Source organism: Hermetia illucens, chromosome 5 (genome assembly GCF_905115235.1).
Source record: "Hermetia illucens chromosome 5, iHerIll2.2.curated.20191125, whole genome shotgun sequence".
Classification (NCBI taxonomy): Eukaryota; Metazoa; Arthropoda; class Insecta; order Diptera; family Stratiomyidae; genus Hermetia; species Hermetia illucens.
Window position 1 is genome coordinate 24,114,427 of NC_051853.1, and position 27,771 is coordinate 24,142,197.

A 27,771-nucleotide genomic window follows, 5' to 3' on the forward strand; every position below is an offset into this window, starting at 1 on the left:
AAACCTATTTTTGCTCAAAACTGGTAAGTCCATCTCCCTTCCCCTATCTCTTATTTTCAACAAAAGCCTCGAAGAGAATCATTTTCCCGGCTTGTGGAAAGAGGCTCTCATCATCCCCATACACAAAAGTGGCGATCTTACATTTGCCCAGAATTACCATCCCATTTCCCTCCTCTCCTCCCGCTCCAAAGTCTTGGAAAGATATGTTAACGACTGGTTGTCCGCCCACTTTGGCCACCATATAGGCAACGAGCAACACGGCTTTATTACCATCTTTGTCGCCAAATGTCTAAATTCACAGCAAGAAGTGCATACCATTTACACTGACTTCACTAAAGCCTTCGACACTGTAAATCACAAGATACTTCTATCCAAACTCTCGTCCCTAAACGTTCCCATACCACTTGTTTTATGGCTTGGCTCTTACCTTTCCAACCGATCCTGCCGCGTTTCTTTTGACGGCTGTACTTCCCGCTCCTCCTCAACCTCTTCTGGCGTCCCCCAGGGATCTATTCTGGGTCCTTTGTTATTTTTATTTTTTATTGACGACCTTCCTTCCCTTCTTACTTGTCCCTGTTTGCTCTATGCAGGCGACCTTAAGCCGTTTTCCCCTATATCGTCGCCTATGGACTGTGTTTCCCTTCAATCTAACCTGGGCACTCTGGTTCGTTAGTGCTCGACTAATGGTTTAGCGCTAAACGTTAGAAAATGTCACTCTATGTGCTACTCCCTAAAATTCTAACCCACTTCTTTCTCCTACTCTCTTAACAGACATTCCTTATCATGCTTGAATTTCATTCAAGACCTCGGAGTCGCTTTTGACAATAAGATCCGTTTTGACACCCACCAATCGAGCAACAAAATTGTTAGGCTTTATACTTCGCTCCTCCTCTGATTTTGACTTCATCCAACCCTCCTTAGCTCTCTTTAATTCCCTCGTGAGGAATACCCTCGAGTATTGCTCCGTGATCTGGTCACTCTCCCGTAACTGTGATTGTCTTGCCCTTGAAAATGTGCAACGTAAATTCACCCGTTCCCTCTTCTTTAAGAAAAGCTTTCTTTGTGTGGACTACCCCTCTCGCCTCTGCTTTCTGAATCCTATCTGGATTTATGCACATTTTTAAGGTTTTGTGTAAACACAAAACCTTATTAAAATCGGTTTACTGTCTGTCTGTCCGTCACACGCATTTTTCTCGGAGACGGTTATAGCGATTGAGACCAAATTTGGTAGAAAGGTGGGAGCTGTGAACGCTCACGCATACAATCAATTACATCCTTTTACGTCGAATTTAAGGGGGGGTCCCCATACATGCAAAAGGGGGGTGTAACATTTTTTTTCATCAAATATAGTCATGTGGGGTATCAAATTAAAGGTTTCGATTAGTACTTTTCAAAGCCGATCTTAGTTTTGACATTCGTTGGAAGGGTGGGGAGCGCGGGGGGTTGAAAGTGATCACTTCTTTAAGGGGGCCATTCTCAGAAACTACCAAACCGAAAAAATTGAAAAAAATCAGGAGGCTGCCACTATATGGTGCCTGGGCTTCGAAATACCTTCCATGCCGCTATCTGTTTAAATAAAGTTAATAATAGTATATTACTACAATTTTTTGTAATTGGTTAGAAACCCCCCTTAAGTTCATCCTAGTACCATGAATGCAGTGATATAGGCTGTAGTATAGAGCATGATCTTACCAAGTTTGGTGGACATCGCACTATTACTAACAAAGTTATAATACCTCAAATTTGTTGCTTCTTTGAAAATTGAAGACTATGAATGTCAATATCACCCGAAAGTGGATACTCTCACATAATATATGGATATATTACGTGCTACGTAATAAGAAATACACAAAACCTTTCGTACCTGAAGCGTCCAGCTTCCGGTTTCCCGACTTGTTTAAATTTTTCTCGGGTCTGACGGACTGCTCCGCCGCTAACGACATCACCTGCCGTCCTGCGTCTTATAACACACGTAAGCAGACATTTTCAACGTGCCCTTCGCAGAATTCGAAGTCTACTTCCATTCCCCGTTTCCTAGACTTTGCCGAAATTACAACGCACAACAGCTTGGTCCTTTTAACTTCTCTATTTTAACTAGTTTTAAGCATAGGATAAGATTATTGCTTTCCCCTCCTCCTGAGGACAATAAGTAATTGGATTTTACTCGGTTTGTTGTTCGTTAAATTAAATAAATAAATATTGGCTTGGAATTTTGACTCGGATTCCCTAGAGAATCTTCCTCACTGAGCTCTCACCGCGACGAGGGAATCCTGATAATAAAAGAAAAATCGTGTGTTTTTCGTTGGTAATTCTGCAGACTTTAAGATTTAAATAAAAACAAGAAAAAGATTATGTCAGTTGTAATACCTTCGAATTTTTAAATACTTTTGGTAATAAAGAGCTTTTACTTTCCTTTCGGTTTAGATCTCACCTAAAATCCCCGGCAAGATTGTACTGCCCGTAGTTAATTCTAAAACCAATTTCGAAATTGAACTTAGTAGAAACACAAGCATTAAACTTTAAAGCTTTTATTGGCATTTCGAAACATTGAAAATATCGAAAAGCGTGACGTCAATCGAGCTCCCTTTCACTGCCGCATTGAAGTTCCCCACCTATGCGAGTACCACCTCCTTATCAAAATCTTCCCTTTCGAAATTACCATGGCCTAAAATTGACAATTGCGATATCAGCAGACAATCACCACCAGAGTGCACTTGTCAATGTTATTGTTGGATGTGTGACACACATCTTTTAGGTGGCAGCGACTGCAAACACAGCGGAAAATTCATTAATTGGAACGAAATTACGCAAAGACAGCGATGAGATTAATTTTGTTTACATTGACCGTCCTTTTGGCGGCATGTAATGGACGTAAACATCATCTGGAAGTGCGGGTAAGCCTTGAAAACTTGGAAATAATTCGGACAAGTAAAATTTCGCTCATGTCCTAGAAAAAAATCGATTGATTCCGCCTTTCAGTCTGCCTCGAATTTTTCAGGATTTCGTGTGGGTTTTCGCTTTGAATAATGAAGTTTATGATTGTTTTCAGGACGATACGCGGCCGTATATTGCGCTGAGTACGTTCGGGTTCTACCAGGGCGGCATATTGGATGTGAAACTCAGCAGTTTTCAGGTGCAACCTGGGCAGGAGAACAAAGTGGTGGGTGTTTGCTTGTTTCGGCCAATTTACTGCGGAATTTCAATTTAATTTGTCCAATGGATGTCTTTCAGTTCGGATTATCCCTGGACAGAACACTTTCCGATGCCATGAATCCGTATCTCGACTCGCACCAGGACAAGTGCATCCTGGAAGAGCCGGTCGGGCAGCAGACCAGCGGCCCAATCGTGTTCTTCCTGATGGATCTCAAAAATAAGACGTGAGTATGCTACGGAAAAGGTAGTAAGTTTGGCTTAATGTCTAGGGAAAGCGGAATGCGAAGAAAATGATATAATGTCGAAGTCATGCTCTGATAGCGTGGGTTTTGGCCCAGTGGTCTGCGGCGTTCTGCTACAAATCCCTCCATAACTTGAAATTCGTAAATAACAAAGTTTCTCCGCAGAGTGCACGTAAATTGCTCCGCTGACTGGAATATACGTATATTCAAAAATCGAACAAGTATATCGGCGATTCGCGCCAAACGGCACTCCTTCGCCGAAGTGAGTGACTCAGCCTTCATCATGCAACGCAGGCGTAAACGCGACAGTAAGTATAATTCCAACTTCTTCTGCAATTTCACCCCATAGAGCATTCGTAACTTGACGATTCTCTCCTTCGCAGCGATTCCGACCGATGGACACAAGGATAGCGTCGAAAACCAAGCATGCAACAAACTGGAGCTGCCTATGACCGTGGAAAAGAAAGACAAGTTCAACTACTACAGCATGAACGTATGCCTCCTCTCAGAAAAGAACACTTGATTTGTCTTACTTTCTTCCTGTGTTTTCTCCTAACAGTTTGCCATGTACGTCGCCATGAAAGCGGACGAAGGGCTCTATAATTTGTACTTCCACGCGTGTCCAAACTATCAGACAATGCCACTGAGCTTATCGTTCAATGTGAGGACCATTTAAGCCTCCAGTGAAACTGATTGTATCTTAATTAAATTCGGTGTCTTCTAGGTTGATATCGAGGAAAACAACAGTGGCAACTTCTTGTCGGCCGGAGAAATGCCCTTGCCAGCGCTCTATTTCATGATGTCACTACTTTTCTTCTTGTCGGGGTTGTTTTGGGTGTTTATTTTGAAGAAGAGCAGGTAAGGAGTCATGGCGATTGTCTGGGGCGACGTTTAATTCAATTTTATTCCAGACATGTCGTCTTCAAAATTCACTACATCATGGCTGTGCTGGTGTTCCTCAAATCGCTGTCGTTGATGTTCCACGCGATCAACTACCACTTCATCGAGACCATCGGCGAGCACGTGGAGGCGTGGGCAATCCTCTATTACATCACACATTTGTAAGTATCTGACCCCAGTGGCCCGTTGAACTCGAGTCGGAGAATACACCCAATGTATTCTCTAATAATCATTAGCGCGACAACCCAATTGTATCTGGGCCTTGAAATGTGTTAGAACACTTCATTCAAGACCGTAACGACACACTACAAAACCGCGGTACCCTGTAGGAGGCAATGTGATCAGTATTGCACTCGCCCGCGATTATTACCCTATTATTCGCAACTAAGTTACGATATCGAATCGCTCTGCCGCGGGTGAGATTTGAACTTAAAATTGTCGTAAAACGCGGCTTTATGCGATACAACTTTGTGGGCTTGAGACCTGCAAATTTCGAATCTTTAACGACGCCTTGAAAAGGGATTCACACCACAACAACAACCTTTAACTATCGTAAGTGATTATGATTGCTTTCTAGAATGCGGATGCGCTCAACAACTACATTAAAGCTCTCCAACCTGAGAGAGTATTCCGGCGATATAAGCTTTGCCCCGTTCACAAGCGGCGTCGGCTCGTCGTGATCGATTCCGCCATTTGGTTCGATCAAGCACCAGGAGCGTTTTGCATGGACCGGAAGAGATGGTAATCACTTGGCACCAGGTCCGGACTATACGGTGGGTGCGATAGGACATCCCATCCGAGTTCCCGTAGCTTCTGGCGGGTCATCAAAGATGTGAGGCGAGCGTTTTCCTGGTGGAAGACAACACCATTCCTATTGACCAATTCTGTCCGCTTCTGGTCAATCGCCTGCTTCAAACGGTCGAGTTGCTCACAGTAGAGAACCGAATTGATGGTCTGGCCATAGTTGAGCATCTCATAGTGGATGATTCCCTTCCAATCCCACCAAACACACAGCAAAACCTTCCTGGCCGTCAGGGGGCTTGGCGATAATTTGGGCCGACTCGCCGCGCTTCGACCACGATCTTTTTCGCTTGAGGTTGTCCTACGTAATCCACTTTTCATCACCACTCACCATCCGCTTCAAAAATGGATCGAATTCATTCCGTTTCAGCAGTGCATCGCAGGCGTTGATTCGGTCCAAGAGAGTTTTTTGGGTCAACGCGTGTGACACCCAAGCATCCAGCTTTTTTGGAATCCAATTTTCTGCAAATGGTTCCAAACGGTTTTATGGTCTATACCCAATTCCTGGTCAATCGAACGAATGCTCACATGCCGGTCTACTTGGACGATTTCGACGATTTTATCGGTTTCTACGACGATTAGTCTACCAGTACGGGGTGTATATTCGACATCCACTACACCAGAACGAAATCAGTCAAACCAACGCTGTGCTGTGCGAATCGTTACAGTATCGGGCCCATAAACTTCACAAAAATTTTTTTTGCCGTCTTCGTTGCATTTTTACCTCTCAGGTAGTAAAAATGTAAAATGTGACGAATTTGTTCCTTGGTGGACTCCATCTTTGACGCGCTATAACTTGCGACTGAAACGTACGATCACAACACTGTCAAAGAGTGACTTGTAGAACAAATTGCCGATAAGTACAACACAACATATGTTTAAGTGTCGCCATCTATTGACAAAATACGACATTTCTTTTTCCCCAACCCAATATATCGTACATATCTAGCACACGCTTATATTCTGATTAACTGGCACCAGGGAAACCTACCTACACAGACGCAAAAAGCTTCCAACCTATCAATCTAACGTCCTTTCTACTAAAAGGACTAGAAAGAGTAGTAGATCGGTTCATAAGAGATACGCACACTCCTAAGTCGCCACTTCACCATAGGCAACACGCCTACCAGAAAGGCAAATCCACCGAGACAGCACTTCATGAACTTACGGCAAAAACTGAAAAGGCGATGTCCGAAAAAGAATACGCCTTAGGCGCATTCATGGACATCGAAGGTACCTTCAATTATGCCTCATTCGCAGTAATTTGTGATGCGGCAAGACAGCATGGAATCGAACCGCTGCTAATCAGTTCGATCCTTCACATGCTAGAGTGGAAAAAATGCACATATTGGTCGACTAGAAGTCTATTGAAGCAGGATGTCTTAAGGGCTGTCAACAGGGAGGGGTTCTCTCTCCGCTGTTATGGCTCTAGTTAATAGATACCCTGCTGTGGCTTCTGGAGTCTAAAAAGTCTTCGCGCAAGCATTTGCGGGCGACCTAGCCGTAATAAACACAGTATGTGACCGCTTGAATGCAACTCTGCATGTAATCCACAGCTGTGCCTCCGCAATGGACTCACGGTGAATGCTAGGAAGACTGGGCTAATTATGTTCACTAGGAACGTCAGGTGGGGCTGCTATACGCTACCCACCTTAGCAGGGACGGAAATCAGTAGTATTTAGGAGTACATTTCGACTCCAAGTCCAAGTTTTGTTTAGTTCGCCTGCTGTGTCGTGTTGAGTAGACGTGTGTTAGTGGTGCTCGCCACGAAAATGGAGAAACGAAATCTACAGCAACGCGTCGCGATAAAATTTTGCGCCAGATTGGGCTAAAATTGTAAAAGTGCATGGAGATAGTGCTCTTAGTCGTGCCCAGGTGTTTCGATGCCACAAAGAGTTTAAGGAGGGGCGTGAAAACGTGGAAGACGAGACGCGGAATAGGAGACCAGTCGAGGTGTGGACTGACGCAAATGCGCGGCGTGTGCGCGCCCTAATCCGTGAAGATCGGCGTTTAGCAGTTTGAATGTTGGCCTCGGAACTGGGTATGAATCGTGAAACAGTCAAACAAATTATAACAGACGATTTCGGGATGAAAAAGTTGTGTGCGAAGATCTGAGATCTGAGGAGCAAAAGCAGCATCGAATGACCGTCGCAGAAGACTGTTTGGAACAAGTAGAAGATGATCCCACGCTGCTTGATCGAGTTATTACAGGCGATGAGAGCTGGTTTGTCCAATACGACCGGAAAACCAAACGCCAAAGCTCACAATGGTTGTCTCCGCACGCCCCCCGCAAGTGAAAGGTGAAAACGATGATTATTACCTTTTTTGATAGCCGTGGAATCGTCCACAAAGAATTTGTTCCACCGGGGCAAACCGTAAATCAGGTCCACTATCGCCAAGTACCCGAAAGATTGTGAAAACGAGTCAACAGGGTGCGCCCAGATATCGCTCGTACCTGAATCCTTCATCACGACAATGCGCCGTGCCACACCGCCCTCAGCGTGTCCCAGTAATTAGCGTTTGAAGGAATCGCCGTGTTGCAACAGCTATATGAACAACTTTCTCTCATTCCCTATCGGAGCCATTTTCCCTACTTTTCTCTTGCTCCTAACCTACAGCTCAGTTGCACGTATTTTCAGAGTATATTCACCAGCCCTCTCTATAGTACTCAAACTTACATTTTTGTGTCCCTCGAACTTACTTCGCTTCCCAAATTCACGTGTACCTTATCTACTACCCACGCTCTTTCCGTTTAACAGGTCTTTCCATTCCTCGTTGGGCTCTGCGGCTTCCTTCAACTGCCGCTTTAAATCACTCATTATCATACTTCATTTTCCCATCTCTTTATCCCTTCGCACTAAACCCCCTGCAAACTGTTGCTTCCTGGATCGCGCAGTTTCCAGTAGACTAGAGAACAAAGTGTCTATAACCTCACTCCATTTGTTCTCCTCACACTTTTAACTGGGATTCTATCTACTCCGAAAAAAGGAAAACACTGGCTAGTGTTCGCCTGATTCTTTTCCAACTGAGCGACAGTATCGATCCACAAGGCTATCGGAATTTGTAGGGACTGGAAAAGAGCAAGTTCTTCCTTAGCACTTTGGGCATCTCACACACAACGGCACAATACTAAAATTGCCCACGAAGTTTGTGTTAGCGTCATATCATCAAGGTACTCTGGTATGTGAAATAACAAATGAAAAACTTCGTCGACATAAGAGCTCCGTGGATATCTTGACAAGATGGCAGCGGCAGTGTATACGTCTCACATTAAGAAAGGGCGAGAACTACGAGAGTAGATTGACCCAGGGACATGGAACGCAAAACAGTGGAAGAAGAGTGCAGGCTTCTCGGTAAATCTGTTGGGGCGGGTTGAAGCCGCTTGCCAGACATTTTCAACAGTGGTGCATAGGAGTTGACACACTATGCTCCTCATAAGGCTTTATGGAAATAATATCTATAGTCTCAGTTTGGTACACTTCAAACCATCTGGCATGGATGACATCTACCCAACAATGCTAAAGGAGGGTATAGAGCAACTTCTAAGAAATATTTTTCGATGATGTCTTGTTCTGGGATGCGTGCCTTCCTCTTGGCACAAGGTGAAGGTAGTCTTCATACCAAAGCCTGGGAAAGGTGACTATTCTAATTCAAAAAACTTCAGGCAAATCAAACTAACATCATTTTCGCTAAAATGTCTGGAGAGACTGGTTGAGCATCGCATTTGCGAGAAGGCGCTAAAGTCGCACCCCCTAAATGAAAACCAACATGCTTACCAACGTGGAAAGTCCTGTGAGTCTGCTCTTCATTCTTTGGTTTCAAAGATAGAGGATGCAACTCTGAAGAGTGAGTACGCGATGGGGGTGTTCATGGACATAGAAAGCGCTTTTGACTATGCGCCCTTCCAAAAGCTTTGTGATGCCGCCAGAGAGCATGGTGTTGACGAAACTCTGATCAACTCACTACTATGCGAACTGCAAAATCTGCCCAATACATGTTCAAGCTTATGCGATTGACGTGGCTGTGCCGACTGTTGGTCGAGGTCTCGGAATGGTGTGTAGAAATGCACAACGCGTCGTTGATTTGATTCACAATTGGTGTCTCAGCCATGGATTTTCAGTAAATCCAAATAAAACCACAATGGTATTATTTACAAAAAGGAGGATACTAAATGGTCTTTGCCTTCCAGAAATGAGGAATACAACCCCTCAACTCTCCGAAGAAATGAACAAACATGTAGAGGTAAAAATAAAACAAGCACTCACAGCTTATAGGCTGTGTAGGCGGACCTTTGCCTCGACATGGGGACTTAGGCCTCAGGTAGTAATGTGGATATATGTCGCTATCATTAGGCCGATGTTCGCTTACGCATCCTTAGTGTGGTGGTTTAAGGTGAAACAGAAGAGTTTTCGCTGCGAACTTGCCGCACTACAAAGAACTGTGTGTCTGGGTATCACCGGTGCCATGAGCACCATATCCGACGCAGCTGTGAATGTATTGCTCAATTTGTAGCCCTTGGATTTGTTTATAGAGAGCACTGCAATGAGAGCAGCTCATAGACTAATTTGATTGGGGGCACAGAGCATTGGGAGAACTGAATCTAGTTTTCGCAATGCCTTCCGATTCTCAGATCCCCATACATCTGTTTGGTACAAGATATGAAGTTATCTTGAAATGGAGAGAAAACTGGGACGAACCAGAAGAATGCGTGTTAGGATATACTGACGTCTTTTACACCGATGGCTCAAAGACAGAAAATGATTCTGGAGCAGGAGTCTACCTCTCGAATAAAAACAAGAAAAAGCCCACTTCCTTTGGGACAATACAGAACGGTCTATCAGGCTGAAGTGTATGCGATCCTAAGGGCGGCAACCTGGATGATTGACGAGCGGTTGAAGGGCAGACGCATCGCAATCTGTAGCGATAGTCAAGCTACATTGAGGACGTTGAGTAGTACTTTGATCGCTCGTCAATCATCCAGGTTACTGCCCTTAGGATCGCATACACTTCTGCCTGAAAGACCGTTCTGTATTGTGTATTCTGTAATGAGGCAGCGGAATCCACGAAGCATTTTCTATGTGAATGCCCCGCCTACGGACGCATCAAACATAAGATTTTTTATGCTGATCTGCTCCAACTGCAGCGGGTAGCATCGCATCCACTAACGTAAATTCTGCGATATATAGACGGATCCGGGATATTCCATTAGATGGGGGAATCGAGTACAATAAACCACTAAGGTCTGAGTCCTCAGAGGCTTTGCTTCTCCCCTACCTCAAACACACACACTCAGTCCAGTGAACTCTTTAATGTTGGAACATATTTTATTTTGCCAGGTTGAAGGGAGCTGTCCTGTTTATCACTATTGTCCTCATTGGAACTGGCTGGACGTTCATCAAACATATTCTCGCTGACAAAGACAAGAAACTGTTCATGATTGTGATACCACTCCAGGTAATCCGCAAAAGCCAACAAATATATGATTTAGTAAACACTTCCGTTTTCACAGGTTTTAGCCAACGTAGCCGAAATCATCATCGCCGAGAGCGAAGAAGGTGACGCCGAACATCGGACCTGGCGATATATTTTCATATTTGTCGATTTGCTATGCTGCGGCGCCATCCTATTCCCCGTTGTATGGTCTATCCGGCATTTGGACGATGCATCCGCCACTGACGGCAAAGCTGCCATAAATCTCCGGAAGCTAAAATTATTCCGTCAGTTCTACATCATGATCGTCTGCTACATCTACTTCACACGTATCATCGTGTACTTGCTGAAGATAACCGTTGCCTTCCAGTACGTGTGGCTTGACGAGATGTTCCGCGAAATGGCAACCTACGTATTTTTCGTTTTGACCGGATACAAGTTCCGCCCCGCTTCGGCGCATCCGTACTTCACTGTCGAGAACGAGAGTGACGAGGACGAAGTCGAAGTGCTGACAGAGTCCGGCCTGACGGAGGGACTTCACAAAACCAAAGTATTGAACCGCACAGCCCCGCCAGCCACTATTGTGGAGGCGAATGAAGAAGAGCGAGAGAATCTGATAAGTAAGCGAGAGTCTAGTCATGAGTATGATTAAAGTTGTGTTGGAACGACTGACCCTGTATCTAGCATCTGGTATTGGTTATCAACTAGGCGCTGTGTTATTGTATAGATTTTTAGTTCATACGAATTCCCTTTGTTTTTCCTTTCGATCCGACCGAGACTAAATCCCGAACCACATTTCCCAGCCGTCCCAACTCCCAAACATATTCGAACACAAACCACAGACTGAACTCCCCGACAACAAAGGAAACAAGTTGCTTACTCCCTTTTCCCCTCACACCAAAAACCCATAGTCTCGGCCCCATCGGAAGCGACAAAGTATCCTTTTTATATTTTAAATTACAAAAGAAAAATGTGCTATAAAAACAAACCACGAATGAATATTTTGTTACGATTACGACTTTATTGTAGAGTTGGAGGACGATATTTTTCGAGAAAGTTAGACGAGACGTAAACATATTTATTCCTTGTACGAGTTTGGGCTTAGTCATAATGTTATTCTTCATTTTTCAAATAATATCCACAAGTAATACGCATTATCAATCATTACGTAATATTAGTGACACATGGAACCAATAAAGTAAACTCTAAAGATTTACGTACCTGCAGCGCGTGCAGGAGACGGAGAGGACCGAAATCGATCTGCTCAAGTTTAGTGCAACTTATCCAATTATACGCAATTTTTTCCAAGATGAGTGAAAACCTTTTGTAACCCTTTTTCGGTAGGTTTCATTGAACGCGACGAAATCTAGTTCTGAAGAAGAGTCATTCACCTGAACGCATTCATTTTAAGGCAGCTCACTGTCGGTTTTATTATTAGAGCAATATTTTCTTTGAGGGCTACTTTCCAGTATGATCACTTTTGTCTTTATTAAAGCGAATGTAATATTCCAAATTTGTATACTTATTCGTACTGTATTATTGAAACATTTTTGTAGTAAGTAATATTTCTTAAATATATAGATATGGATCTAAGCATTTTGAACTCTTACTTTACCACGGAGACCCTGTGCATATGCTGTAGTGTTCGTTCGAACCCATGCTCAATGACTCCATGATATTGCAGGTCGTCGGAAAATTTAAAATGCAAAATTATTCATCATGTTTTTGACTTTGTATGTTGGGACTTAAGAATACACTCAAAGTCTTCCCTGCTTATCAAAAAAGGCGACTAAAAGGAATAGAAATTTGTAGGCTAGTAACCTACTGGTACCGAAACATGATCAACGTCTCGGATAGAAACTTACCTCACGGTCACGACCTTTGGCTATCCAAAACGGACGGGGTTCCCTAGAATGATCGCTTTCTCCAGCTCGAGGGAAAATTCCAACGATATAAGCTGAATATTCTGAGCCTAAGGGGAGTAAGATGGAGAGAGTTCTCGTCTCCCGCGTGTGGCAATGTGCTTTTGTACTCTAAAAAGTCGTGTTGCGTTATTTCTAAGGGCCATCGCGAGGCGCACTCTTTTGACCTGGGAGCCGGTTTCTATAGCAGACCTCTCGCTGCCATAGAGGTTACCTAAAGGTGAGATTGTGATCGTGATAGGTGATCTGGATGTAGGGTGGGCTCGGGCAACACCTGGCTCAGACATGTGACAGGGAAGCACGGCCTTGTCGACCGTTTGTGGATTCGTTAATTGGTAGCGCATTGTTCAAGCACAGAGCCCACCATAAGGTCAGTTGGATTTCAACTGATCAACACTGTACGAACAATTAGATTGACCACTTTGCACACAGCACTTGATTTAGGAGTTGTCGCCTGGATGTGTGTACAAAGAGAGGTACTACATCGAACTCGAAAGGGACTACCATCTGATGGGCGCTTACGTTTGCTTGCGTATTGCGTTCGCCACTTCTCGTAGGGTTGGAGAGCTGCGACCACCAACATCGACCGCTTATATGATGATGGGAGAGCTTTCTTGTCGATCGGAAGGCAAATAAACCGAGTAACCCGCCTCAGGATGTCGATAGCGCAACATCTGGCAATATAGCAACTCGTTCTAGCCAACAGTAGAGTGTATAGCAAGTATGGCACCTGGAGAGCTCGTCTACACAACAAAAGAGAAGAAGAAGGAGGATAGCGATGAGCTTTGAGCCGCCATAAAAAATGTTCTTTTCTCGGGTGCTACTCAGGTCGCCGGTCACGTCCCGATGTGGCACCATAAGATCTGGCTGACTGCAGAATTGCAGAAGCGGATCGATAAACAGAAGGGGTCGAAACGTAATTAGCCGCTGCAAGTGATGGAGGATGTGGCCCGCTCAAACTCCGAACGACATCCTGAGAAGTTCAGGGTAGTGCGCCATAACAAGAGGGAATTTTCTATTGCACTGGTCAGCCGCTGATCCTGATGGTCTCCCTACAGAGTTATTTATCGCTGCACCTGCAGTTACTGCAGATCTGCTGCTTCCACTCGTGCGGAAATCTTGGGAATCCGAGACCTTTCCGAGAGAGTGAAAGAAAGGGATGACCGCTAATATACCAAAGACGGACATCCGAACAATATGCGATTTCGAGAAAACTTTCGATAGCGTGAACAGGAATAGATACTCATTATCGACTCGGTAGTTGTAAGACAAACAGACTGCTAAATCCGTTGCTCCAAGGCTTTTGATAGCACTCCACGCACCTGGCTAATCGATCTCCTACATCTGTACCGCATTAATCTCAAACTAATAAAGTTTTTGGCTGTAATTATGGAAAGGTGGCATACCACCTAGTCAATGCAATGATTTGAGGGTACTAATACCTCAGAACCCATTCGTATCCTTGAATCCTCTTTGCTTCTGTATGGTACCCTTTTCATAGCTACTGAACGCGAGGATCAGCCCACAAAAGAGGAATTCTCCCAAGAAACCTACGCCCAAGAGAGGGGAAAATCCCGGGAAGGTCAAGGATGAAGGTAGGAACCAGGAGTCTCGCCGTTAGCTACCCTAACGTCATGAAGAGCATTCGACTGGTCAAAAGAAACAATAATCAGCATGACCTCATCGTCACGGAGATTAGTGAAGGATGGACACAGCGGACTAGCTTAGGACTATAGCCCCTGAATTACCAGAGTGGATGGGAACAGAACTGGCGACATGTGCTGGGGATGATATACCAGAGGCATACATGGTGACGGTCTGCCTCCCCAAAACCGCAGCTCAAAACATCAATCTCCACACGCAATTACTGAGAGTAAAAGCAAATTTCCCACGGGCTAGATGACTGATCCTTGGAGGCAATCACAGATTTTACAGCATACCTGTACACTTGCACAGGCAGAAAAGGAAGAATACATCGAGTAGATAGTCTATCCCGGAAGTTATACCACAGAGACTGAAAGGGCAGGACGAAGCAGGGAAGTGGACCTGCTGCCCACAGAAGAGGAGAAGTTAGAAGAGCACCTAGACCTAGAATTTTTAGGGCTCTAGGGATAGCGAAACGCAAGGAAGCGCCACGAAAACGGAGAATGCTCCGACATTGAGGAAGAGCAGATTCGTGGTCGACAAAAAGGAACTTAAAATATATATGTCTCTTAGAATTTTTGACTGGAGACCTGGAGACCCAAGCCTTACCGGAAGCTGACCATGAATTCTGTGGAAACAGCGACATTAATCGAAGAGGTAAGTATTATACCTTCTTACATTCATCCATATCAATAAGTTAAAAATACATAATAGAGGGAACACGTCAAGATTCGTGTCCACCACGCAAGAGGTACTAGCCATAACCCTACGGAACATCCTGAGCGGCTTGGTCAAGAATTGGAGGGTGCGCATCAAATAAGCGTTCGATAACAAATCGCACACAATGATACGAGATACCCTGACTCGCAAGGGGATGGAAAAGTCTTCTAGATGGGCAAAATGGCTACAAACAACTGGGGCAAGAACGTGGGGCCGCGTATAAATACAGCAAAGGCCAATATAGTACCATTCACTAGAAAGCGTAAGGTTGATCACCTGAGAGGCATTAGATGAAATGGTGAAACGAATAGCATAACATTCAAGACTGTTAGGTCCAACCAGGTGAATTTCATGAATACTTGAACGTGTGTTCAACAACCAATCACAAAAAAATGGCAATTTGATGATATGATTCCGAATTAATCTAATCATAACTGTGTCGATTCTCGGCACAGCTGTAGCTGCATACAGCACTTCATTAGTTACATAATGTCCATCATTTGACAAAGCAGTCCTGCTAAGTCCCGAGCAAGTGCGCAGACGTTTCCTTTCAAAGATCTTTATATTCTCCATCTGGCCAGCATTCAAGTTAAACCAAATATAATATCCGTAGGTGATTGCTAGTCTAACCAGAGTAAGATAGCAAATGATTTCGACCTTTCGGCTAAGATGCGGAGCATAAAAGAGTCTTCGAAGAAATATGAATGCGACGAGTTGCCTGTTACCGTGCGTTTTTCAACTTCTGCAATGGAAACAGAGAAGACACTTTAGCTCGGATTGTTACTGGAGACGAAACTGGTATTAATTATTATGAACCTGCAATGACACAAAGAACTTCAAGATATTCCAGTCATAGAAAACTCATACCTAAAGTTTTTCGGGATTCACGAGAAATCATAATGATCGACTACAAAGAGAAAGGTGTTCTCATAATAGCGAGTAAGTCATCAGAAAAAAATATTACAACATCAATATCAGGGATCATTTTTTCCAAGAGCAAGTTAAAAAGGATTTATGACATATACCATTCTAGATTGTGAATGATCGCTCTGTTTTTACTTGACCTCGCACATTGGTCAGCCTTATCAATTCAGTGGGTACACAGAATTATTTAATGCCGGTGTGCACATTTACCCTGACTGTGTTATCATAGATGGCTTTGAAGTCGATGATGATATGGAGGAATTGATGGCCATATTCAAACAGTTTTTTCATCGTTTGCCGTAGAGAAAAAATCTGATCTGTTGCTGATTTGTTTGGAATGAAGCCTCTTTGGTATGGGTCGATGATGATCTGGGCTGTGTGGAGCTATCTGGCCTAGCAAGATAGCACAGAATTCCTTATGACTGATACTCAGCAACATAATATCTCTATACTTATAATTCGTGTACTGAGGGACATTTTCCCTTTTTATTGATGCGACGGAAAATCGACGTTCAAAGGGTAGTATAGGTCTCAGGGCGAAACGTGGATTTGTACCCACGATAGAGCATAAAACCTGGGAAACGCCTGCTAAACCAACATTAACAGCTCTACTACCAAACCCTATCTCCACCTACACGTGGTGATCGCTGGGAGTTCTTTCTTAATGACAAACTGTGGACGGAGAAGGGTGAAGGTGAATCTCCGCGCTTAAAAACGGGACAAATTGTACCAACTGGTCCTCCAGGTTCGGGTTTGGCAACCCTACACAGAAAACCAACGTTACGAAGCCACAGAAGGAGCCTCACACAGGATGGATTTTAAAACGACGAACCCGGCAAGGACAACGGAATAACGATTTGCGCATTTTCTCATGGAAGGTGCGCTCCCTGTACAGACCGAATGCTGCTGAGCAGCTAGTTGATACCCTGTCCCAATATAAGGCTGATGTATAAACGTTGCAACAGATGCGCTGAGCAGGGACCGGTTTACTGAAGAAGAGCCACTACACCATATATTATAGCGGCCATCCAGAAAATCATGTGCTCGGAGTATTTTTTTAGTCAGCTAAAAAACGAAACCTGCTGTTATCTGCCTTGAAAATATAAGCGCAAGGCTATGTACTCTGCGTTTGCGAGGCAAATTTAGAAATATAAATGTCATAAACGTTTACGCTCTTACAGAGAAGACTGCAGAGTCGGAGAAGGATACCTTCTACGAGCAGTTGACTGGCCCATCAAGTACTGTCCAAGTATGATATCAAAATCGAGATTTTAACAGTCAAGTAGGAGCGGAGCACGTATACCCCCATAGCTTACATAGAAATGACAACGGGCTGCAGATTATTCAGTTAGCAGTATCGCAAGAAATGGTGGTTGGAAGTACCTGGAAAGCGGTCCACAAATATACGTGGGCCTCTAGAGATGGGACCACTTTCAAACAAATTGACTACGTGCTGATTGAACGCCGCCACCTCTCAGCCTTCATGAATGTAAGAACAAATAGAGGGGCCAATATAGACTCTGATAACTATCTCATTGGCATAGTGCTCCGAGCTCGTATTACAGCACCATCTACAATCAGGTGAGAATGAATACTGAAGCCATTCACAACACTGCCCTCCGAAACCTATAAGGGGGAAATGGATGCCGCAATAACCACAGCTAACAGATTTCTGGAGATAAAGATATGGCCACGAATATACTTGACCCTAGACGCAAGCAAAGTCGGAACGGCTGATTCAACGATGAATGTCAGCTAACAACGGAACGGATAAATACTGCATAATATTGCATTCTCAAAGAACACGTGCACGCGCAGAGACGTATCATAAATGGAAGGGAGAACCAACAAGTCTGCAAACTCGAAAAGTACAGGGAGAAACCGCACTAGGCGCGCAAGTTTTACCAACAAGTCAACAGGATGAAGTCTTATACACTTCGATGCTCATCCTGCTGAAACAAAGAGGGAAAATCTGATTTCCGACAGAATGGAGCGATGGGTTGAGTATTTTGATGAACAACCAGAATATCGGCGAGTTGGAGGTCCCGCCAACTGAAGACGACGGACAAGTGGTGCGAACACCAAGCTTAGAAGAAATCGCCGGCTTAAACACCATAAGTCGCCAGGAGCCGATGGAATTACAGCCGAATTGGTTAAATATGGAGGCGACCAGTTACACCAAGTGATTCATCAACTTGTGCTCAAATTGATAAGACTGACTAGGCTGACCCTGACCAATGTGCGAAGCCAGATAAAAGCAGCAGGATCACTCACGATACCATTCAGTAACAACAACGGTCTAACACACGGGGTTGCCCTATCATGTGTCCTCTTTAACCTGGCTCTGGGGAAGGTGATCGAGCAGGTGGTGCCCTGCCAGAGCCTATTTCAGCTTACAAAAACTGTTTCACTCGAAACATCTCACCATAGGGTCAAAGCTGTACAAGACAATGATCCTTCCAGTTATTATGCATTCGTCAGAGATCAGAATTTTTGGTCCCCTACGAGAGGATGGACGATTCGGTAGCCTACATTATGACGAAATCTATGAGCGATACTACGACCATCTGATTTTTGGATAAAATTCGGCTCAATAGGTTGCGGTGGGCGGGTCACCTAATCCGTATGGGAGAGGATGATCCTGCCTGGAGAGTCTATGGTAGACAAAGAAGACAAGGCAGACCCTGCCTGAGATGGAACGATGACGTAGGTCAGGACGCCAGACAGCTTTTAGGAATTTTGGAATTGGTGGACCTTGGCGCAAAACCGGAGTGTCTGGAGTTTCTCACTAGGCTGGCCTAGACGGGATACCAGTTGTTGCGCCATTGATGATGATTATGATGACTATTGATACTGGTACGAATGAGGAAATCAATTATCCGGTTGGATTCTTTGGAACCAGTCGGTATGCCACCGCATCGTTTGAATTTGAAAATTGGTTCATCGATCATACTTCTCCGAAATCTCAATTCACCAAAACTTTGCAATGGAAAGAGACTTAAGAGAATTAATGCCAAATTTGATCGAAGCAACAATTCCCACCGGCAAAGCAAAAGGAGAAGTTGTACTGACACCGCGCACCCCATTAATACCTATAGAGATGCCATTTCATATCAAACGCCTCCAATTTAATAATAATGTGCAATGGAAAATCCCTCGTTTGTGTGAGCGTAAGCTGATAAACTTCTTAGTGTAGCTGGTCCTCATTTAGGTCGGCTATAAGTCCATCGTCTCTTGGTAATTATGATTTTTAGGCCAATGATGCTACTGATGCTCATTTTGTTAAAACTTGCCTGTGATTGTCCTTTTCTCTAATTGCTTTATAGAAATTCAGTGATTTCTTTAAACTTTAATTCTAGATCAATGTGTAATCTTTATATGCATTTCATTATTTTTGCATTTTTCAAATTTCCAATGACTAACAGGATGACCACTGTGAATTTCAATCTTAGCTTTGTTTTTCCCGCCAGCGAATTTCGAAAACCAGTCCCTAGCAATTTCCCGCCGAACACCACACTGGGAAATCAAGCAAAACTTCCCCATGGATTCCTTCACACATTTGTCACGAAACTACTCATCGGGCAATTGGAAAAATCAAAACACAATTTATGACAGTGCATAAGCTTTCAAAATGGCGTTTAGAATCATTGTCTGGAATTCGATCTTCTGAGTGAAGTGTTTTGTGACTGCTGGTTGGATCGTGATCGCATCCTCAGGATTGATTCAAATTCCACGTTAATTGCAGTACAGGAGGTTGCGTGTGAAGGTTCTCGCTTCGGTGCAATTCAAGTGCTGGAAGCTCGTCAGCAGAAAGTGGAAGGAAAACGTCAATAGCGTGAAAACTTTTTTCGTCGTATCAATTCTCCTCGCCAGAGGATGGTGGCCGTCATTTTTACTGTTGCAAAGGCCACGGATTATTCAGTAACGGTGCGGTGTGGTCGCGTTTGTGCGTGAACTATGCTCTGGTCGCAAATCGCAGCAATTGAATTCAATCGAACCCACGACAAATCAAGGACTTCCACTATCCGCTCTGAACTCTCGACGCTCGTGTGAACTTTTTCTTTTGTCAACCAAAATAGAACTTTGAAGGGAAACGACAACAACAACGGCAAAATGCAATCGGACGAGGAGAGCTGCTTCGAGGAGAAGTGCCTGGAGGCGATCAACTCGCAGCAAGACCTCGAGATAGAGTTCGTGGCGCAGCGAGACACGGCCGCCAGGAACATTTGGAGCGCCTTCCAGGACTCTGCGACGTCCATCGCCCAGTTGTATCGCGGTAAGTGCACCCTCAGCTCTCTTTGACCCTTTCCGTGCGCGGCGAGCACACCTGTCGCGATTCGTCCGGGTGTAGGGCAAAATCCGCCACACTTCCAGCGAGTTACTGGCATCATCGCTGACGGAACATCAACAAACATCTGTTTTTTTTCTCTCTTTCCGCTTGCGATTGATCGCGAAGTCATGAAATTTTCAAGGACGGCCGGAGTGGTCGTCGAAAACGTGTGTCGCTTTTGCTTTTATTGCGATCGTCGGCGAACCGTCCGTCGTCCGACATTTTTGTTTTCTCGTCGGCGGAGGAGATTTCAGGCGACATGCATCCTCGAGTGGTGGAACGGGAAGGTGTCGGCCGTGGTTCGGATGAGACGAAACAAAGCACGGGGGCAGATTCCGCTTCTGGAAATTCGATGCTCCGTTCTGGTCGAACGGCTTTTGTTTTGGTTGGTGTTATCCAACGGCTCGCACGAAAATTTGTTGGGTGGAAGGTCGTATGACCGCCTCCGCTCGCATTTTGCGATTCTTGCGGAGATAACAGCTGTTTCACGTGTAAGGGGGAACGTGTTTCACCTGCCAAGCGGGTCCTAGAGCGCTCCTAGAGTGCTAAAAGGGACGAAATAATGGCGTAAGGGATTTTGACAGCTTTTTATCAATTTGATTCGTCTTTTTTTTTTGCCTGAAAAAATTTCTTCGAAACTGGCAGTAAACGCTTCTCCTGGAACTGTTAGGGTTGACCAAAATGTAAGATACATGACATGTTCTCACTGAGGAAAATTATTTTCAGCCGAATTTGGTGTTCATTTATTATTAAATGCGGATATTAATTGTGACAGTGGACGTTCAAGTGATTAATTGCTTCTTGGTGAGCGGGATGGTCAAAATGATTCATCTGAATTGACAATGATCAACCACAGGGGCATAACTGTCCAAAGATCTGAAATTAGATGGCGAAATTTAACCGCACAAGTCTACTAATACTCGGTTGCGCCTCAGTTTAAGTGTTATTCGATGCAATGAATTCGCAACAGAGCCTGAATTAAAAGGGGAATACCGCTAATTATGATAGCCACCCGTGGCTGAAAATTAGGAAATCAAAAAATACCCGTCCGCTTGTGGATGGAAAAACTAATCAATAATGAATCCAGGAAGGAAGGTCGACCACAGATCAAATCCTCAAGCGTGACCTTATCTGCCTTCGTTATCACTGGTGCGTGGGTTTTGGGGTCCCCTCCATGCCTTAGTACGTTCCGGCGTTTGTACCTGAAGATGCCCCTTACATGTAGTGTGATCTCCACGAGTAGTTTGAAGGGAAAAGGGGAGGGATTAAAAAGTAGTAGATCAAAGGAAAATCATTAGTAAATGAACTTTTACCTCCATCCCCGGAGGGTTCGCGGAGGAGGGGGACCCCGCTCTTCAACTCCGCGCATGTCCGAGAGAAATTGGAGATGCAATTTCCACTAAACTTGGTAGGATCAAACTCTATATTATAGCCTCGTGGTGCTAGGAGGAACTTAAGGGGGGTTCTGCAGCCAATAATTGAAAATTATAGTAATATATTATTATTAATTTTATTTGAAGGGATCTTGGTATGGAAGGTATTTCGGAACCTAGCCACTATATAGTGGCAGCCTCTTGATTTTTTTTCATATTTTTCGGTTGGGTAGTTTCTGAGAATGGTCGCGTTAAATAAATGATAATTTTCGACACCCGAACTCCCCGCCTTTCCAACAAATGTCAAAACTAGGCCCAGCTTTGCAAAGTACTAACCAAGACCTTTCATTTGATACCCAACGTGATTATATTTGGTGAGAAAAAATTTACACCCCCCTTTTGCATGTATATCTTTCCTTAAGTCCAACATAAAAGGATGTAACACACTGCGTGCGGGAGCTTTCACAGTTCCCACCTTTTCACCAAATTTGGTATCAATCGCTGCTACAGTCTCCGAGAAAAATGTGTCGAACAGGCAGACATACAGTAAACCGATTTTAATAAGGTTTTGTTTTACACAAAACCTTAAAAAGAAAAATTCAGGGTGGCGCTTAAATTTGTTAACGTAATGTTTTTGTATAAAATTTAAATGAAATTAATTTATTTAATTTTATTTTAAAAGACATTGGATTACATAATATGGAATAGGAAACGTGCTGCCCTTCGTATTTTATGATCATCATCAACAGCGCAACAACCGGCCCGATCTGGATAAAGGCAGTTTGTACGTCTCGGGTCGTCCTTCCCATAATATCAATGTCGTCAGCATACATAGACCTGTAGTTGGGTGGACTTAAAGAGGATCCTACCTCTTGCATTTACCTCAGCATTACGGATCACTTTCTCCAGGGCCAGGTTGATACGGCATCTCCTTGTCTTAGACCATTCTTGATGTTGAAAGTTCTCGAGGGTGATCCTGCTGCTTTTATCTGGCCTCGCACATTGGTCAGGGTCAGCCTAGTCAGCCTTATCAATTTCGTTGCGATACCGAATTCTCTCATGGCCGTGTACAATTTTACCCTGGCTATGCTATCATATGCGGCTTTGAAATCGATGAAAAGATGGTGCAACTGTTGTCCATATTCCAACAGTTTTTCCATCGCTTGCCGCAGAGAAAATCTGATCTGTTGCTGATTTGTCTGGTGTGAAGCCTCTTTGGTATCGGCCAATGATGTTCTGAGCGTATGGGGCTATCCGGCCTAGCAAGATAGCGGAGACTATCTTATAAATGGTACTCAGCAACGTGATACCTCTATAATTGCTGGAATATGTGTAACCCCCTTTTTTTTTGTATGAGACATATAATGCCGTTTTGCCAGTCGTCAGGTATTGATTCACTGTCCCACACCTTGAGCACAAGTTGATGAATCACTTGGCGTAATTTATCATCTCCATATTTAACCAATTCGGCTCATCGGCTCCTCATGACTTATGATTTTTAAGCCGATTAATTGCACGGGCTGTTTCTTCTACACGTGGCGGTGGCAGTAATTGTCCGTCGTCTTCAGTTGGCGGGACCTCCAACTCGCCGATGTGCTGTTGTTCATCAAAGTACTCAACACATTGCTCCAATGTGTCCATCCGTCGGAAATCAGATTCCCCTCTTTGTCTCGGCAGGATGAGCATCGAGGTGTGTAACGCTTCTTCCTGCTGGCTTGTTGGTAAAAATTCCGCGCCTGGTACGGTTGCTCCCTGTACTTTTATAGTTCACAGACTTGTTAGTTCTCTCAGGCTTCCTTTTTCGGTCTGTGAAGTCGCTTCTCCGCTAGACGGAGTTCGTGATAAGTCTCTGCGCGTGCCCGCGTTCTTTGAGAATGCAACATTACTCGGTATGCGGCCCGGAACGGAAGTCCGTAGCTAGCTTACATTCATCGTCGTATTTTTAGATGTTAGCTAATTGTAATTGTTAGAGGATACTAGGAATTTGTTCCAAGATGAATTTTAATATGCGTATGATGTATGTCCGGATGGATAAAGTGGTTAGAGCGCTAGGTTGTTGCTCAAATCTGCTTGTTCAAATCTCACTGGTGGCAAAGGCATTTGTTATTGCGACTGGTTGTCGGATACCAGTCGACTTAGCTGTGAATGAGTACTTGACTCAAATAAGGGTACGAATTTTGGGCGAACGCAATGCTAACCATATTGCCTCCTACAGTGTACTGTAGTGTACCGTTGCGGTCTTGAATAAAGTGCTCTAACACACTTCAAGGCATATGAATTGTTGCATCAACAATTATTATTATATGATAAAAACAGGAGAGCAAAGAAATGAATTGGAATTTTATTGCTTTTGTGTAACTATGCTCTGATGTTTTATTTTTGGATTTTTTGCATTTTTTTCCGCTAAATTTGTTGATTTAAGAAAAACAGTTAATTTTCAAGGTTTTGTGTCTGTCGGTCAGACCCGATTTATTGGGAAACGGCTGGAGCGATTGTCACGAAAATTGGTAACAGCATGTGGTCTGATGTTTCTTTTACATGCAGTAAGTAGCGCCATGAAAGGTGTCGATTAGTACTTTTCGAAACTCCGGTTCCATATTTGATATCGGGTGAAACGTAGGGGAGTGAGGGCGCAATATGTGACCCTCAAAAAGTGTAATAGGTCTCGTTCTCAGAACCTATCCCACCAAAAAATGTATGTGTGCAAATAAAGTCGGCAACCCCCCTTAAGTTCAGGCTAGAAGTACACTTACATAAAGGATAACATCAGGCATAACCTACAAGGTACTGTAATCCTGTCGTGCTCCATTACGGGGTTGAATGAAGTGTTTTAACACACTTCAAGACCCTGATCTAATTGGATTGTCGCATCAACGATTATCATTACCCTATTCATGACACAACGCATTGATATCGTAACTTATGATTGTTTGGTTGTATTTTCCGTATATCCTTATAGCGCTAAGGATCTCTTAATAATCAGCACGCATTGCGCTGTAGAGCTTAGCAGTTGTAGATGTGAAGTTTACTCACCTTCACTTTCCACTAATTATTCTCTTACATGGTTTGGTAAAGTAAGTGGGAACTCTGATCAGATCATCTCATACCCGATTTCCTTCCAGGTTCTTGAATTTGAAGTACTTGCTACTTCCCGCAATATTTTGACGAACGATCCCGATAAAATAGGCACAATCATGTCAGCGGTTGTGACCTGCCCAAAACTGAGCGATTTAAATATCTCGGGTCAATGCTATCAGCCAATGGAGAACTGCGTTATGAAACTGCTTCACGCATTAACGCAACCTGGATGAAGTAGCGTTCCACAACTGGTGTTCTTTGTGATCGACGTATCAACGAAAATCTTAAATCTAAAATTTACCGCATTGTCGTCAGTCCTGTCGCTCTCTATGGTTCTAAGTGTTAGCCAACTATAAAAGACAATGAAGGACGTCTTGCGCTAATGGAGACGAAAATGTTACATTGGATTAGTGGCGGGACACGTTTTGATCACATCCGAAATGAGAATATTCGCGATCGTTATGGGGTTGCACCGATCGTGGAAAAATTGTGAAAAGGCCTCTTCGATGGTATAGTTACGTAATTCGCGCTAACGAGAATTCACTTACCAAGATTGGTCTGATCATCAAAGTCGATGGTAAACTACCAAAACGGCGGCCGAAAAAACGGTGGCTTGATACGCTGGGTGGGGATTTAAAAGCCTCGAGATTGCATCCAGATAGAATCACGACGAGCCGACCCCGGTTGTGAACGGGACAAAGGCTGAAAAAGAAGAAGATAGAACAAATTTTGAATTATTAGTAGAAAATTCTGAATTTGACTCATAAAACCTATATATGCCGATTGCTTGGTGCACTTCTCTTCGCTACCCATCCTAGGTTCAACATGCTGCTTTTATCACAATCTAATATCGATGTCCTTTATTTTATGATGATCTATGTTTTAATCGTCGTGTTTTCTTCCTGTCACAATGAATCAACTTTAAAATTTGTTCATAGCTATATGTTGCCACTTAGGAGTTCCAGCATGAGACTGATACCTCCCCAGGTTGGGAAAATTTTGGGCGTTTCTCAACCTTTAGAAGCATGTCAGCATTATTCTCTCCCATCAATTGGAGCCCTGTAGTTATCTGGCCTTTCTTTCTTGAATCTTTTTTGGCTTGCTTATAATCTTTGAAGTGCATTCTCCTTCAGCGCCGGTGGAGTTATATGCTGTTGGCAAGTGTGCAATTCATTTTCTCACAGTTTCACTTACGATTTTTTCGCCCCAACGTCTATCTGATAATTCTTATGGGCCGTATGTTCTCCTTTCCTCGGTTTTTCGGTTGGGTATCAATGGGACGAATTAAGAAACTTCAGATTTTATAAAGAATACATTTCGCAAAGCACAATCTACCAGCTGTCGGAAATATAAATATTTAGAAATATAAAATAACACGCAATCTAATCATAATTTACTCTTCCAGAGCGCTGCGCGTACAATGAAAGCGACACGGCGGCTCTATGGTTGCCATTTCAAACAGCAGCAGGTACTGTTACTACATTATATAAAGGTCAGTATCCCTTTTTTCTATATTTTCATATTTATAAACCCAACGAGTCGAATTCAAGTTATAATCGCTTGACTATTCGTTAAATTTCAGAATCATGTGAAGGTATCAAGAAAACTAGCGATGTAGCCGTACAATACGGGTACCAAAGACGGACTAGAGAAATTGCTGATTGGGCGCGCAGTAAAAGAAGGCGTTACATACGTCGAGAAGATTTACTTGCGTATTTAGCTGGTAAGCCGCCACCACCTCTACATGTCACACGGGTTTCTCAGTTACGGTACGTCCCACAATTTTTTTCCAATTAAGAATTAAGAAGGCGGAGAAAGTGCACTCAATATTTAATTCCATCGCGCTCCTTTATTCGTTTCAGTTTATCGCCAAAGCCAGAATCACCACTTAACAGTAGTAACCAATTTTTAGTCGGACCAAATCAAATGCCTGCTGAACCGACAGATCTTCACACGTTCAAAGAAGCATTAGTCAGAAGACCGAGGTATGTGTTCCGAAACAAGAAATTCCCTTCCTTTCCTTACAAAATTATGGCCACATGAAACTATAATTAGAAATTCTAGTGTCTGTGCAAAATTATTGAGAGTATGGAACTAAGTGGTACGTTTTTGCACGTTTCTTTGCAGGGGCCCCGAACTCTACGCATTTGTAGCTAGTGAAATAGCTCGAAACTGTAAACGTCCAGCCAGTCCCCTAGATGTTAATATGGATGTTCAAAATCTTAGCAATAAGCGACAACGTTACATGTAGAATTCACTCATCAGAATGATTTATAAAATAACTATGAATAGGCGTGAGGAAATAGTAAGGAAAAGTCACTGGAAACCCGAGCATCCCACATGAGAAAATCTTCAAACCTGTTTGGATGGAAACTTTTCAAGATACTCCCGGTCATCTGAAATTTCAAAAATTAATAAAACAACGTAGATTAAAGATGTTTCAATTGAAAGCGAATTAAACTGTGAGCAATAGCATATGAAAGATCCTTTTTTTAAATTCATCGGTTTTCATGAATCTTAGAGTCATAAATTCAATACGAGTACATTTTTCTTCTAGGTATTATCTTTCTTTGCTTAAGTGTATCGCAAAACAGCGGAAAGTTATATATATCTATATATATATATTTATACATATATATCGATGAACAAGACCCTAAACGTTTAGAGGATAATGTAAAAAGGATTAAATTTAGCAATACATAGGTAAAAGTAATGATGATAATGATAAGCGTAAACCAATAATATCAAATCGCACTGTAATTAATAATTATGAGAACAATAATGCATAGACAGAGACAGACACACTTTTTATAATTTATCAGCTGAATTGTTCTTTCCATACTCATACATATACGTACGCCTTTCCATTTCGTCTCTTTATGTATCATTTTCTATTTTCATAAATTTTATCTTCTTGTTAAAGTCTATTATTTCAAATTGATGCTGTTAATAGTTTGCAAATTAAATTGATGTCCTCGAACGTTGTTTAATAATTTATTTAGTAGTAATCATATTTTTTGGCAAAAGTAGGAATTGAATCTATAAGTAGAGCGAACTGTGTCTTCAATAAAACATTATCATGATTATAGGCTTTCATTTATATATTTTTAAGTTTTGGGGAGGCTAGTGTTCAGCCCTATAAAGTCAACTCTGAATTGATATTGAAAGACTGCTGAGGTAGCGGCAGTTGGTCCCTGGTCTGTCTTGCTTGAACTGCGACGTCTTCAACATGGTGGTCGATAAAATTCATCGAG

The 27,771-nt window shown here is 43.2% G+C and overlaps 2 protein-coding genes across 3 annotated transcripts; both read left to right on the forward strand.

The window, feature by feature from the left end:
- The first annotated feature begins 2,713 nt into the window (after window positions 1-2,713).
- Window positions 2,714-12,119, forward strand: LOC119657310 (protein GPR107). The gene is made up of 10 exons (XM_038064169.1): window positions 2,714-2,894; window positions 3,050-3,160; window positions 3,232-3,377; window positions 3,561-3,703; window positions 3,779-3,888; window positions 3,955-4,056; window positions 4,120-4,253; window positions 4,307-4,456; window positions 10,433-10,550; window positions 10,606-12,119. The coding sequence occupies exons 1-10, from the start codon at window positions 2,820-2,822 to the stop codon at window positions 11,176-11,178; spliced, it is 1,662 nt and encodes a 553-aa protein (XP_037920097.1). The 5' UTR covers window positions 2,714-2,819; the 3' UTR covers window positions 11,179-12,119.
- A 7,225-nt stretch (window positions 12,120-19,344) lies between these two features.
- Window positions 19,345-27,601, forward strand: LOC119657464 (UPF0472 protein C16orf72 homolog). Of its 2 annotated transcripts, XR_005250139.1 has the most exons (6): window positions 19,345-20,012; window positions 25,923-26,009; window positions 26,100-26,286; window positions 26,380-26,502; window positions 26,645-26,979; window positions 27,075-27,601. XR_005250139.1 is itself a non-coding variant. In XM_038064381.1 (5 exons), exons 1-5 carry the CDS (start codon window positions 19,850-19,852, stop codon window positions 26,766-26,768), a joined length of 684 nt encoding a protein of 227 aa, XP_037920309.1. In that variant the 5' UTR covers window positions 19,345-19,849; the 3' UTR covers window positions 26,769-27,601. The 2 variants fall into 2 exon arrangements, 1 of the variants encoding a protein (XP_037920309.1); XM_038064381.1 differs by having other exon boundaries at window positions 26,645-27,601.
- Window positions 27,602-27,771: the final 170 nt, after the last annotated feature.

Bases quoted from the DNA above. Each gene is read 5' to 3' on its own strand.
- LOC119657310 (XM_038064169.1), top strand. From the start codon at position 2,820: ATGAGATTAATTTTGTTTACATTGACCGTCCTTTTGGCGGCATGTAAT. The intron at 3,161-3,231 runs GTGGGTGTTTGC...GATGTCTTTCAG, and splicing joins CTGGGCAGGAGAACAAAGTG to TTCGGATTATCCCTGGACAG. The intron at 10,551-10,605 runs GTAATCCGCAAA...CCGTTTTCACAG, and splicing joins TGATTGTGATACCACTCCAG to GTTTTAGCCAACGTAGCCGA.
- LOC119657464 (XM_038064381.1), top strand. From the start codon at position 19,850: ATGCAATCGGACGAGGAGAGCTGCTTCGAGGAGAAGTGCCTGGAGGCG. The intron at 26,287-26,379 runs GTACGTCCCACA...TATTCGTTTCAG, and splicing joins ACACGGGTTTCTCAGTTACG to TTTATCGCCAAAGCCAGAAT. The intron at 26,503-26,644 runs GTATGTGTTCCG...GTTTCTTTGCAG, and splicing joins GCATTAGTCAGAAGACCGAG to GGGCCCCGAACTCTACGCAT.